We start from the raw sequence: 14,362 nt of genomic DNA, 5'->3' as shown, positions 1-14,362 counted from the left end.
GTCTCATGTGGTCTATAATATCAAACATGATGATGTCAGCCATCTCCATATTTGGGAAAAGTTAATTTTTTAATTAAAGTCAAAGGAGAAAATGAATTCGCAAATACATTTATATAAATTAAACTATAAACATATATCTCTTAGCAAAATGCGCGCATGCGTGACGTGTCCCGATGAAGCCGATTTGACATATGGCCCAAGTGCGTGCCACCAAAATTGTAGGAGGAGTAGCGCAGCAAAAAAATGTTTACTTGGAGACAATGGAAGATAGAACAAGAACTGCACTCTATCGAGGTGCCAACTTGCATCTTGTGCACAAGTAGGCCATGTATGGCCTACTTGTGCGCCAGCTGAGGTGCGCTCATCACTGGCATCATCACTGGCATCACCAGTAATGCTGGTCCCTTATTGGCTATTAATGATGATGTCGCCAGAGATGCTCCCAGCCAGCACGCCCACATGGGTCCCGCATGGGTACGAGTTGGGCTACTTGGGTACCACGTGGGCATGGGCTTGATGTGGGCAAATTACATGGGTCCCACGTGGGATACATGTGGGATACCTGGGCATGGGTTGGAAGTGGGCTTTCCCACATGGTTCCCACATGGGCTACACGTGGGCTAACTGGGCATGGGATTGAAGTGGGCTGGCCCAAGTGGTTCCCACGTGGGCTACATGTGGGATAACTGGGCATGGGATGGAGGTGGGCTGGCCCAAGTGGTTCCCACATGGGCTACATGTGGGCTAACTGGGCATGGGATGGAAGTGGGCTGGCCCACGTGGTTCCCCCATGGGCTACATGTGGGCTAAGTGGGCATGGGATGGAAGTGGGCTGGCCCAGGTGGTTCCCGCGTGGGCTACATGTGGGCTAACTGGGCATGGGATGGAAGTGGGCTGGCCCACGTGGTTCCCGCATGGGCTACATGTGGGCTAAGTGGGCATGGGATGGACGTGGGCTGGCCCACGTGGTTCCCGCATGGGTTACATGTGGGCTAACTGGGCATGGGATGGAAGTGGGCTGGCCCACGTGGTTCCCGCATGGGCTACATGTGGGCTAACTGGGCATGGGATGGAAGTGGGCAAGCCGACATGGTTCCCGCATGGGCTGCATGTGGGCTAACTGGGCATGGGATGGAAGTGGGCAAGCCCATGTGGTTCCCGCATGGGCTACATGTGGGCTAACTGGGCATGGGATGGAAGTGGGCAAGCCCATGTGGTTCCCGCATGGGCTACATGTGGGCTAACTGGGCATGGGATGGAAGTGGGCTTGCCCACGTGGTTCACGCATGGGCTACATGTGGGATAACTGGGCATGGGATGGAAGTGAGAGTATGTTTTAGCCCCTGTCCGTCCGTCCGTCCGTCCGTCCGTCCGTGCGTGTGTGCGTCCGTCCGCCCGTCCGTCCGTCTTCTAGCTAATCTCCGGTGCCGTTGGCTTTTTCTCTGCCAAACTTTGCACACACACACTCCCTGGATCCCAATTCAGAACCTTTGCCCCACAATTTTTCACTTGGCCCTGTTCTAGCGCCACCATGAGGTAGATGTTTGCAAAATCCATTTATGTAAACTACCCATAGAGATGTTGCCCACAAATCATGCACATCGGTAGACAGTATGAGTAAGAGTCTTTCATTTTCTTTGTTGTCAACTAAATCTCAAGAGAATATGAACTTTATCAAATGACACAATGCATTCCACTATCATGGTCTTGTATGTGTGAGCCAATTTGTGTGTGTGTGTGTGTGTGTGTGTGTGTGTGTGTGTGTGTGTGTGTGTGTGTGTGTGTGTGTGTGTGTTGTCTAAACTTGAATGCAAATATATGGCATTTAAATATAAATACGACTTGACGATGCTCACTTCCTAACTGTGAAGTGGCAAACCGGTTTTGGGGGTACAATAGCCGTCTAACCTCTCCCATTTGAAAAGATATGCTAAGGACCCCAGTAAATGAAGACTGCACTGATTCTCAACCATTTTAATTCAAGTTTGACACGTTTGATATGTCTGAGTCTGAGACCCCGTCAGACTCAACTCAAACTTCAACACGTTTTGAGCTGGTAGATCTGCCATTTTCGCTATAACCTTTTGAGGCACAGTGTCCTCTGGACTAGTACATTTACATTCACTTGTCCAGTCCAGCCACAAAAAGTCACTTGTTCATTTGCCATTTCACAGTCTTTTTTTATTTTATTACCTTTTTTCACTAAAAAAAACTAAGCCCTGATTACTAAAACTATGACTAAGTCTACTGACAACTAAAACTTGACTAAATAAAGACAGGATTACTCCAACAATGTGTTGTGTGTGTGTACGCAAAGTGAGGCGTTGTGAGCTTGTAGATAATCTATTTTCAGTGTCCAATTTTCAATATCCTACTTTGACTTTTACTCCACTACAACTATTTGAAAACTTTAATTACTAGTTACTTTGCAGATATAAGTGATTATATTATAAAACATAGGCTACATTAATCCACTTTAGCCCTTTAGCCCTATTTTATACCGAAGATGCGGCACGTTGTGAGCTTGTAGATGTGCTATTTTTTTAATAATTGTTTAGTGAGGTTCTGTTACAGTAGCTTATACATAGTAGCCTACAATGTATATCAAACCCCCACATTTTTGGCAGCAGATGTGCTATTTTCAAACATTTTCAAACAGTTTGATGATAATACTTTCGTACTTTTAAGTACATCTTGTATTCCAGACTTTTACTTGTAACAGAGTATTTCTGTACTGCCATATTGATACTTTTAATTGAGTAAAATATTTGACTACTTTTTTCCACCATTGTCCATAGGACATAAGGAGAGATAAGAGGAAAAAAAGATAACTGAGTCTTTAGTTTTCTTTTTTGTCTACTAAATCTCAAGAGAATATGAACTTTATCAAAATGCAGTTGTACTGTTTTAACTCTGACTTTGTATTTTAACCGTTATGTTTTTTCTCTAGGACATATGGAAACAATGCATTCCACTATCATGGATTTAATTTCATTTTGCACAGTTTAAAAGTAGCTTAAATTATAAAACACCTCTAAAAGTGGATTACACACAAAAATACATTAAATTATAAAACTACAGATTAGGCCAATATAATTAGGCCTATACTGCTCCATAAACTCCCTGCAGTCAATAGACTTCAACAGAATCAGAACCGCCCCTTTCACAGTGGAGAGAGAGAGAGAGAGGGAGAGAGAGAGAGAGAGAGAGAGAGAGAGAGAGGGGGGGGGGGCAGGGAGAACTGGCCAATCAGATGCAGCCCTTTGTTATTTGAATTCCCAGAGCGGTTAGTCCACACACAAAGACATACAGACAGAATTTCACAGGTACTGCAGAGCTGCTGCTAGTGTGTGCTATCTTACAACGAAACATGAACTGCATACTGCGTGTCATCATTTTTGCTGCTTTTTTCATTTCTTCAATTATTCAATCTTCATTCTTCGATTGGAAAACTAATTTAAGGTAAGAAACTAGTCTTATTGTGTGTGTGTGTGTGTGTGTGTGTGTGTGTGTGTGTGTGTGTGTGTGTGTGTGTGTGTGTGTGTGTGTGTGTGTGTGTGTGTGTGTGTGTGTGTAAAGTGGTGTAAAGTAACTAAGTACATTTACTTAAATACAATTTTGAGGTAATTGTACTTTACTTGAGTATTTCCAATACTTTTACTTCTACTCCACTACAACTCGGATCCAAATATTGTAGCCTACTTTTACTCCACTACATTTATTTGAAAACTTTAGTTACTAGTCACTTTGCAGATATAATTATAATATAAAACATACATACTTTAGCCTACTTTATTTTATACCATGGCTATTTGAAAATAGCCTATCTACAAGCTCACAACGCATAGGCTTATATACCTGCTATTTTCAAACAGTTTATACTTTTACTTTTGGTACTTTTAGTACATTTTGATGCAAATGCTTTCATACTTTTTTAATTCTGGACTTTACTTGAGTACATTTACATTGCAGTATTGATACTTCTACTCAAGTAAAAAATGTCAGTACATTATCCACCACTGTGTGTGTGTGTGTGTGTGTGTGTGTGTGTGTGTGTGTGTGTGTGTGTGTGTGTGTGTGTGTGTGAGAGAGAGAGAGGGGGGAGGGGTCAAATTCTTTTAAAGGGATTAAAGTATCTTTATGTGAGACATTTAGAGTGAAAGTCTTTAACTCAAATCTTTGCTTGTGGGGGTCCCTGGAACAAAATAATTTGCGCTGGGGGTCCATCCTTGGAACAAACTATTTTGAGATGGGGGTCCGTGGCCAAATACATATTTTGGGGGTCCTCAATTAACCACTGATATAGGCAGATTCTACACATGTCTTAAATCCTTTTTTTAAACAAAAAACATATGTTGCTAGCAGTGGTTCCCATTCTTTGTCATGTAGAGTACCACCAAAATGACATGTATTTGGTCACAGACCCCCAACGCAAAATATTTTGTTCCAGGGACCCCCAGAAGCAAATATTTGAGTTAAAGATTGTCACTCTAATTTTGGTGTATTCTGCATCTAGCTTAATGGCATAGTCACATCATGCGAGCTACTAGTTGGTAAGCCCTTTTGGGACCACTGTCTGGTCACAAGTTTTGCTGAGATTCTTCACTGTGAGAGTGTGAATCAGTGCTGTCTGGTTTCATCATTTGGTTCAGAAGAATGCATAGCATATTTGAAGTGGTAAAACCAGCAATTTAATGCATAATGGATCACTCTACGCTTGTTGATAGATTGAACAGTTATCAGATTCTTACAGGGATATTTCACTAGAAAGGCTAGACTAATTTCAAACGTATTTAGTTTCTGACCAATGTTTTTTTATAAAGGGGTTGCCAATCTACAACCTCACAGCATATTGCATAGCGGTGTATCATTTTTATTGTTATTTTCAAATAGCTGATTCATCATGTATATATAATTGGTTAAATTTAGATACATTTTGATCCTTATATGAACTTTTTGCTGGGGACCCCATTGGACCCCTAATTTTGAAGCACTGCACCAGTGGTTCAAAATTACATATTCTGAATAGGATCACATCCTAAAAAGTTCATACTTGCATCAAAATCATTTAACCAGTATTTACATCAGCTATTTAACAATAGCCGATCAACAAGGTCAAATCGCACCGCTATGCAATGTGTTGTGAGTTTGCAGATCGGCAATCACATTAGTTGGCTTCAAAATTATTCAAGCGTTTCTAGTGATCCCTGTTTGATCCCTATTTCTAGTGAACCCGTTTCCTGATCCCTGAAAATCGTTCAATGAATTAATCTGTCAGCAAGTTGAGACTACTAAAATAAGAATGCTATGTATTCTATTGCGAGTTGATCACTTCAAGTATTCCTTCACCATGATTCACCAGGAGCTAGGTGGCTATACAATATTCAAATCAATATACATTATTTTAAGCATTATTATGTTTGTGTTACAGATTTTGTGGCATCATGGAATCACTTGGTTGTGCTCGGACCAAACGACGGCGAATCAAAGCCAGAGTTGCAGTGTACGTGAGTCCCCGAGAGTGAGCCGCTCGAGTGACGACCAGAGTCCAAGCAGTGCACGTGGGTCCCCGAGAGTGAGGAGCTCCACTTGAAAGGCAGAGTGGGAGCACTCCCAATTCCAGTGTAGTGGAGTTGTATGAAAAACTCCTGATCCAGTATGAGAAGACGCAGGAGGATCTCAAAAGGCTGACGGCGTTAGTGAACCAGGTGCTCAGGAACCAGGCTCCTCCTCTGGCTGTGTCGTTGTTGGAACCACCTGCAGGAGCAGACTTCCCACTGAAAACCGTTGCGGATGTCGATTCCATGAACGAGAAGCTGAGCGACTCTGCGTTCTTGTCTGGAGTTGTAAGTTTGAATCTTATTCACTTGAAAATGTGCTAGTATTGTATTGGTACATGTCAGTGAGGGGAAATGGAGCAAGCAGTGAAAGTGTGATAAGATAGATTGACTGCTTGTTGCTGTTCACTTACAGCTTTTCCTTCCTGTGACTTTTTCCATACACTCAGGTTGCCATGGTGGGTGATATCGGAGGTGTTTCGCTGGATGATGCTACCAGACGAATGATGTCGTACCTCCTGTCACATGATCTGGCAAAACAGTTCAACCTTTTTGGACGTAACGACAAGAGGAAGTTCAGAGACCTGCGCCTTTATGATGTCATATATGGTATGTTTGAGTATTGAATTGCTTTGTGTAACTTTACTTTATATGTCACTTTAATTAAATGTTTTAATTTTAAGGCATGCCACAGTATGAATAATGGTGTTAGTTTATGCTTCACACGTGAGTCTCGCCCGCCTCAACTGTAACCAGCTGTCAGTTAGATCCTTTTCCTTTTCCTCATTCACAGATCTGCTGATCATTGCAATCCAATTACAATCCATTACAATCCAATCTGAGCTCTCGCTCTGTACGGGAGGCTCCTTTAAATACGACTTGCATTCACTATAGCTCTCCTTGGTTTTGATCTTGGATATGCTGCCTCCTCCACCCCAGCATCCACCCAAGCTAACATGTCAAAATATTGCTATTGTACTACTATTGTAACCCTATGGGGGTTTTTGCTTAAAGTTCCCTGGTTTTGCATAGCAAGCAAGCATGAACAAAATTCAGGGAACATCCTTAATGCCAAGTTTAACTGTATTACAATTGTTGCAATAAATGAGTGTTCCTGATTAAAATATACAGCAGAGGAAACGGGGTGAAAAAAAATTGGAACTGATGTCACTCAAAAAGGTTTCATATTCCATCATTCTAACAGTTGTCTTCTTGTCATTTCTTTTAGGGGGACTTAAGAAAAACCCTATCACACAAGAGACCAACCACCAGGCTGCAGAAAAGGCCATCTCCAAGTGGTTCATTGGTGCTCGCGATAGAGGTGGGAACAGAGTCAGAGGTCAGACTGTACAGCGTCCTCAGCTGGATGATGCACCTCCCCAGTAGACCAAGTCTCTGTCTCTCTTTCTCTCCCCTCAGCAGCACAATGCTGCCCTGTGGTTGGCTCAAAGAAACACCCACACGCACAGTGTTTGTTTTTGGACAATTTTTATCCATCATTTTGTTCTGTTTGCAGTCTGTGGAGCAGCTTTTTCCATTTTAAGTGTGTTTTTTTATATACCACATGTACATATACAGTATGTATATTTGCTGTGACACTGCTTCTCTTTATGTACATTTGATGTGTGTTCTCTGGCTCTTGGCTCATGCAACACCCACACACACAGTGTTTGTCTGTGGAGCTGTTTTTTCCCCTCCTTTTTACATTTTTTTAAGTGATTTTAAGTGTTTTTTTTGTATATACCATATGTGTCCCAGCACCCCCAGCAGCTAGTCATCTCGGGGACTGTCATTATTCCCTGTAGCCAAAATGATTTTTTTTTTTTTTTTTGCTCTTTTTTTTTTTATGCCACAACAGCATCTCATAATATCTAGGCTACATTTCACTTAAACGCCAGAGCTTAACTCTGCATGTAAATAAGACTTTTTTTAATTAATGTGAGAGATCGGTACATAATTCTGTTAGTCCTCCCAGTTTATATTAGCTAAAATGCTAACTAGCCAGCCTTTGTTAGCCGTTTGTAGCCAAATGCGGTAATATCGGGACTCCATTACTTAGCGAAGCAACCCACAGTATTTATCCCATTAATTTAATGCCACGTGTGTTCCAAATGAACAATTATTAACCACGTAATGTATGATTTTGTGTATTATTATTTATTATTCTTCCGCCGTTCTTGACTTCCGCTGTTTCTTCTTCTACGCTGGTGAAATGATCCTGGAGCGGCCTGGAGCCGTCTGTGACGTATGCTCCGGTGCGGAAGCTTCCTTTGTCACTGAGTTAGCTTCAAGCCCCCAGAACCCAGGGCTAGATTTGAAGCAGCCCCGATGGTGGCCAAAGTTGGAACTGCAGCCTAAACGCGCATTTTGGTCCCGCCCCCTCCACTCCTTCCTGTGAGCGGAGAGCAGCGTGACGTCATTTGTGGTCTCGAATAGTGGCCAATTTCCCCCAGAATGCACCTGGATTAGCTACATGCTAGCACGTAGCCGTTGCTTCAAAACGCCACTGAGCACTTGCATTGAAATGATAGTGGGGGCGGGGCTCGTCCGCTCTCTATTTTATATATACTCTATGGTTAGCTTAGCATTGAATAGATCAGTGTCGTCCTAAACTATCTAATTCTAACGTTCAGGGTGTTTGTTTTTTTGGACAATAAATTGACAGCCAAGAAAACATGGATGGAATGCAATCGTTCACTCGCCGTCGGAAAGTTGACTTTAGAGTAGACTATTCTGGTTGACTGGCTATGAGTGGCTAACGGCTAACGCTAGCTAGCGTTAGCTAGCGCTAGCTGCAGCGCTAGCTGCAGGCTATAAACAAATAAAACGTGACCCAACTCTATTGTTGCTCTCTTCTACAAGCTCACAACGCGAGGCGGTTAAGCCTGTAGATTGTGTTTTATTATCAGGTCAAATAATCCTTCTGGCTGAAGTTACACAAACACTGATTATGCTACATTTAGCACAGTTAGCCCTGTTGCACACGTAATAGGTTCACTTCAACCTCGTGTTGAGCAGTTAATCCTATTTGCTACGTACGTCTACAAAAACCTTCATATTTCAAAGATAACGTGCTTACTGAAGTCTCACAGATGTCACAGTATGGTACGCTCAAGCAGAATTACCCGTATCTTTCGTATTGTTTAATAAACTGCATTTTAATCCGATCAGATGCCATTTTCTGTTGTTTTTCAGCCATGCGACCCCATCGGTTGCGAGGTGTACTGCACTTAGATACATTAATACCTTTTTAAGGAAACGACGACCGATCGGATTAAAATGCTCCTCATTAAATAATACGATCATTACGGGACATTCTGCTGGAGCGTACCCTATGGTGACATCTGTGAGCCTTCACTAAGCAATTTATCTTTGTAATCTGACCGTTTGTGTAGACGTATGTAGCAAATTGGTTAAACTGCTTCACGGTTGGCGCACTGTAGCGTCTTTACATTTAGCCCAATAATGCTTGAGATGCTGTTGTGGCATTATCTTTTTAGAGAGCAATAACTAAAGTTTAAAACATACATAAACCACTTTAGCCCTATGTTATACCAAGGCTATTTGAAAATAGACGATCTACAAGCTCACAACGCATTGCGGTGCGACGCGTTGTGAGCTTGTAGATCTGCTATTTTCAAACATTTTGTACTTTTACTTTTGGTACTTTAAGTACATTTGGATACCAATACTTTTGTACTTTTACTCAAGTACATTTTTTATTCTGGACTTTTACTTGTAACAGAGTGATTCTACATTGCAGAATTGATACTTTACTTTATTATAAAATGTTGGTACTTTTTCCACCACTGTGTAAACGTTTGTGTTCTCATGCCAATAAAGCTTCTTTGAATTGAAGATTGAATTGAAGATTGCTCCCCATGTGGCGGAGTCAGGTCATTGCAGGTTAGAAATTTATTTAAAACTTGAATATCTCAAAAGTACTATTTCAGCATGGCATCATTCTATAAGCCATATCTTCAAAACTGTTGGGTCAATCTCCACAACCAATATATCATTTTGTAGCTATGATCCCCAGCTTTCAAATGAAATGAAAAAATGAAAATGAAAAAAATTGCAATGACTGGCTCCTGGGGAGATTGGGACACATATGTACATATACCGTATGTATATTTACTCTGACACTGCTGCTCTTTATGTACATTTGCTATTTGTGCCTTTTGACACTGCATGCTCTTGACACTGCTGCTCTTTATTTACATTGTGTTTGTATTAACAAAGTTTTTGTTTAATAAACTTTGTCAAAATATATTGTCTACTTTCATCCTTGCAAAAATATTTCATGTGTTTACTGTTTACAATTATTAATATGGTTGATGTCTAGGACCAAAAGGAACCATCGCACATCGAAGGCCCAGTCAGAAACTACTTACATTTGCCTAGGAGCAAGGTTGAGCCCACTTGGATCCCACATTTATCCCCTATGGTTCCGACATAGAATTGCCTCCTAAATAAATTTGCCAAGGTGGGGCCCACCCAGGGCCCATGTATAACCCATGTAGAGCACATGCGGGCTAGCCCAAGCGGCTCCCACCTGGGTCCCATATAAATTTGCCAAGGTGGGGCCCACCCAGGACCCATGCAGAACCCACCCAGAGCCTACGTGGGCTAGCCCAAGCGGCTCCCACCTGGGTCCCATATAAATTTGCCGAGGTGGGGCCCACCCAGGACCCATGCAGAACCCACCCAGAGCCTATGTGGGCTAGCCCAAGCGGCTCCCACCTGGGTCCCATATAAATTTACCAAGGTGGGGCCCACCCAGGACCCATGCAGAACCCACCCAGAGCCTACGTGGGCTAGCCCAAGCGGCTCCCACCTGGGTCCCATATAAATTTACCAAGGTGGGGCCCACCCAGGACCCATGCAGAACCCACCCAGAGCCTACGTGGGCTAGCCCAAGTGGGTCCCACCTGGGTCCCATATAAATTTACCAAGGTGGGGCCCACCCAGGACCCATGCAGAACCCACTCAGAGCCCACGTGGGCTAACCCACGAGGGACCCTTGTGGAAACCGCGGACATTCCCACATAGAACCCACGTGGGCTAGCCCAAGTGGTTCCCACCTGGGTCCCATATAAATTTGCCGAGGTGGGGCCCACCCAGAGCCCATGTAGAACCCACGTTGAGCACACGTGGGCTAGCCCAAGTGGTTCCCACCTGGGTCCCATATAAATTTGCCGAGGTGGGGCCAACCCAGGGCCCATGTAGAACCCACGTTGAGCCCACGTGGGCTAACCCACGAGGGACCCTTGTGGAAACCGCGGACATTCCCAGGTGGGGCCCATGTAGGGAAGCCCAACTCATACCCATGCGGGACCCATGTGGGCGTGCTGGCTGGGCTGGTACCTAATTGGGCTACGGGCTTAAACAAAGAAGGACACCGACATACACACCCAGCTGATCGCAGTACTTGCGTGCTCTGCTGGCAAGTACTGTAGTCTGGTTGCCCCTGTAGGGCAACCAGACTAATAATGAGAAGCCCACCACCGTAATGTATGTATGTATGTGTGCTTCATGGGACTCTGGTGCACCTGCAGGTTCTCTGGGCCCAGTGTGACCGTCTCCCCCACCACCACTTTCATCGGGGGGGATCTGGTCCTGCTGAGCGGCGGCTGGTCATTGACGGGGGTCACCGTGATGTTGAAGGTGTCCGTCAACGCCAGGAGGTCGTCGAGGTCTCCCGAGTCCGAAGACGAGGTGGAGGAAAGTGTGGAATATATGGGAAATGAAGAGGTGGAGGAGGGGTCCAAAGGAGCCACCCACGCCCTGAATGTGAAGCTGTCGCTCCTGGTCTCTGTGTCGTCGTGGGTGTATGTGATGCCAAACTTCTCCAGGGTGTGCTGGGAGAACTGGAGCTGGTCCCTGCATGGCAGAATAAGTGATGAGAAGGATAGACAGCAAAGGTGAGATTTGGTTTTTCCTTCATATTTTCATATTTACAATACATCTTTGAGCAACACATTACATCTCAAATATTTGTTATAATGGGGAGGCAAAAAAAGTTGCCAAATGTGTATTCTTATAACAAAGGTCCCCAAAACTCCATCCTTACTTCTTGTCAAACAAAAGCGTAACGCGAGATTACATTGGCCAGTACTAACAGATCTCAACCAATAATATGATTGGTTGAGATCCAGTTCCAGTTCCAGTTTCAGTTCAAATATGATTATTTTGGGTGGGTGTGTGGGGGGTCACAGACTGAAAAGGTTGAGGACCACCGCAGCAGGCACATGCACACATACGGTATACATCAAAGGGGGCTTGAGCCCCTGCCCTTTTACCCGTCTGTAAAAAGTGCCCTCTCCAGACCATGAATGCAGTTTTCATTATAGTGAAAGAAATGGAAAAATGCCCTCTTTCCATGCTGCTGTATACCAGCATTCAAGAGAATTGCCTGGTCCAAACTCTCCTGAACTTGAATGCAGCATCTTATGTGGAAATAATTGCCCTTTCTGTATAGAAATCCATGCCGTACTCCACATCTCCAGTATTGACTTGATAATGCTTAGTTCAGTGTGGTATCAAGCACCAAAAATAGCCGACCTCTAAGCTCACAACGCGTCGCAGAACGACTATACTATACTGTACCTGGTGAGGTTGTACGCCCCTGCCGCCAGAACCCCGTGGCGCGGCAGGGACGTCACATAGTACAGGACCTGGTGTCTCTGTCGCTGAGGTAACGGAACCTTTCCCAGGAGGTTGGAGGCGTCCAGCTTTGAGCTGTCGATCACAACTCTGCCTCCCTCTGGCACCACGGCACCTGAGATCAAGAGAGTTTGTCACTGACGTTCAAGAATACACAATGCAGCGCCTCGGCTGCTTAGTCCTGTGCTCGGTGGCAAACATGGAGATTTGGATCAGAGTAACCTCGGTAACGACGTGGCGAAACACTAGCCTAGTAAGCGAAACGCACCCATCCAACTCCAAGTCTTTTTTATATTCTGACAATTTGATAAATTACCCACCCGGTCCGCCCTCCCCTGTAACTAAAGGGACTCGCAGCAGGCATCGGGTAGCAAAAAAATAAATACAAAAAAATCATAACATGGGTCCAGATATAAAACAGTTTCAGAATCAGGACCCCTGTACTAAACGGTAGGTTCCTTTTACTGACAATAGTGGCTTTAGGCTACATGTGTATTACAGTACATCAATATTTATGATTTTTGAAGCCCACGTTTGTATGTCAAACTAGAACAAATAAAAATCACATTTAATTCTATGTAATATAGCATTCTTTGTTATGCTAAAGAAAACGTGTGACCTGAATGATAATGACTGTTGTTATTTCTTCTGGAAGAAGGTCTTACCGGTGTTGGCCTGCAGCCTGGTCCTGTGTCTCTGCTGCTGCTGTTGGTCCTGGTTGTTGTGGGGGTGTGAGCTGGCCTGGTAGGAGATGAGGATGGTGAAGGCATGTGGAGGAAGAACAGCAGGCGGACAGGACACGCTGAAGGAGAAGGAGTCTTTAGCTGACCAGCCCACCGACTCCAGCTGGTTCTGTTCATACCAGAGAGCTCCCTCATTCACCTGAAAGAGAGATAGATCCAAAGACAAGAGACAGAGATGATGGTTGCAATTTGTTTTCGTATGTGTCGCTGGGCATCCTATACTTTGTTCTTTCTTTCTTTTCTCTTTTTTCCCCTATTCTCTTTTTTTTTTTTGATTAGTTTTTTGGGCTTTTATGCCTTTATTGATAGGACAGTAGACTGACAGGAAATGGGGGGAGAGACGGGGAGCGACATGCGGCAAAGGTCTTCCGGATCGGGAATCGAACCGGCGACACTGCCAGGCATCCGTGTCTATGTGGCAGTGCCTAAGTGGTATGCGCCCGGACCAGTAAGCCCCCCCTCACAGTGCTATATGACTGTTTTTACACTTGATGTAAATGTCAACGACAAAAACACAATTAAATCGTTAATCGCAATTATTTGAGTGACAATTAATCGTCATGTAAAATGTCATAATCGTGACAACCCTATATATTTATTATTTGCACAGGCTTACCATGTCCTGTGTGAACGTGGCCACGGAGCGGGTGGAGTTGTCTGGTAGTTTGGTGATCAGGCGGCCCAGTTTAGGAGGAGCGGTCACCACAAACACCACAGAGTAGTTTCCTCTGGAGTCGGTGTCGTCGTTGGTCACCACCTGAAGCTCTCTGTGAGTGACGGGTGTCACAGAGCCTGGTGGGGGAAAGCCGACCATTTAATCAGATAAAAATGTTTCAATATTTATAAATATAATGGCCAGAAATATACTTGAAAACACATAAAAAAAAAGTTACATTAGAAAAACTTTATTTAAATTTAAATGTTTTAATTTTGTGTTGTATAGCTTGACAGCGCACTTGAATGTGAATTGTGAACTGTGAATTTGAACTAACCTCCTTCTGGTCTCAACGGTGCCATCTAGTGATTGATTCAGTGTATGTTTATGTGCCATGCCCATGTGTGTCTGTGCATCCATGCCCGTGCGCGCGTGCTTGTGGTTGTGCGTGCGTGCGTGTGGTACTGTACCTGGGTAGACTTCTAATGGCTTGTTTCTCTGCAGGGTGAGCAGCAGAGAGCGGGCGACTGTGCTGAAGATCTGACGAGGTGCAAAGTTCACCCCGTCATTGACCTGGAAGTGAAATCCACCTGACAGTGCACCTGCACGCAAACACATCAATCACACAACAGCTGCTAATTAATTATATTGCATTCGACTTTAATACTTTAGTGCAGGGGTCTTCAACAGGGGGTCCGGACCCCAGAGTTACTACAGGGGAGGGGGTCCTCCAAATCTTT

General features: G+C 44.0%; 1 protein-coding gene across 1 annotated transcript in view; it reads right to left on the bottom strand.

Annotated features, from left to right (window-relative positions):
- The window catches only part of LOC308299706 (chondroitin sulfate proteoglycan 4-like), a gene marked incomplete at both ends in the record, with an annotated part of 62,556 nt that overhangs the window by 19,408 nt on the left and 28,786 nt on the right, over positions 1 to 14,362 (bottom strand). Inside the window, 5 exons of the mRNA XM_080743496.1 lie at positions 11,111 to 11,441; positions 12,168 to 12,339; positions 12,890 to 13,106; positions 13,584 to 13,759; positions 14,093 to 14,224. Coding sequence (XP_080599622.1) covers positions 11,111 to 11,441; positions 12,168 to 12,339; positions 12,890 to 13,106; positions 13,584 to 13,759; positions 14,093 to 14,224 — 1,028 coding nt within the window. The remainder of the gene's footprint in view (positions 1 to 11,110; positions 11,442 to 12,167; positions 12,340 to 12,889; positions 13,107 to 13,583; positions 13,760 to 14,092; positions 14,225 to 14,362) is intronic.

Source organism: Nannobrachium achirus, assembly GCF_963921795.1.
Source record: "Nannobrachium achirus genome assembly, chromosome: 15".
NCBI lineage: Eukaryota > Metazoa > Chordata > Actinopteri > Myctophiformes > Myctophidae > Nannobrachium > Nannobrachium achirus.
Note: the sequence above shows the minus strand (reverse complement) of the source record. Positions and strands in the feature narration are given on the sequence as shown.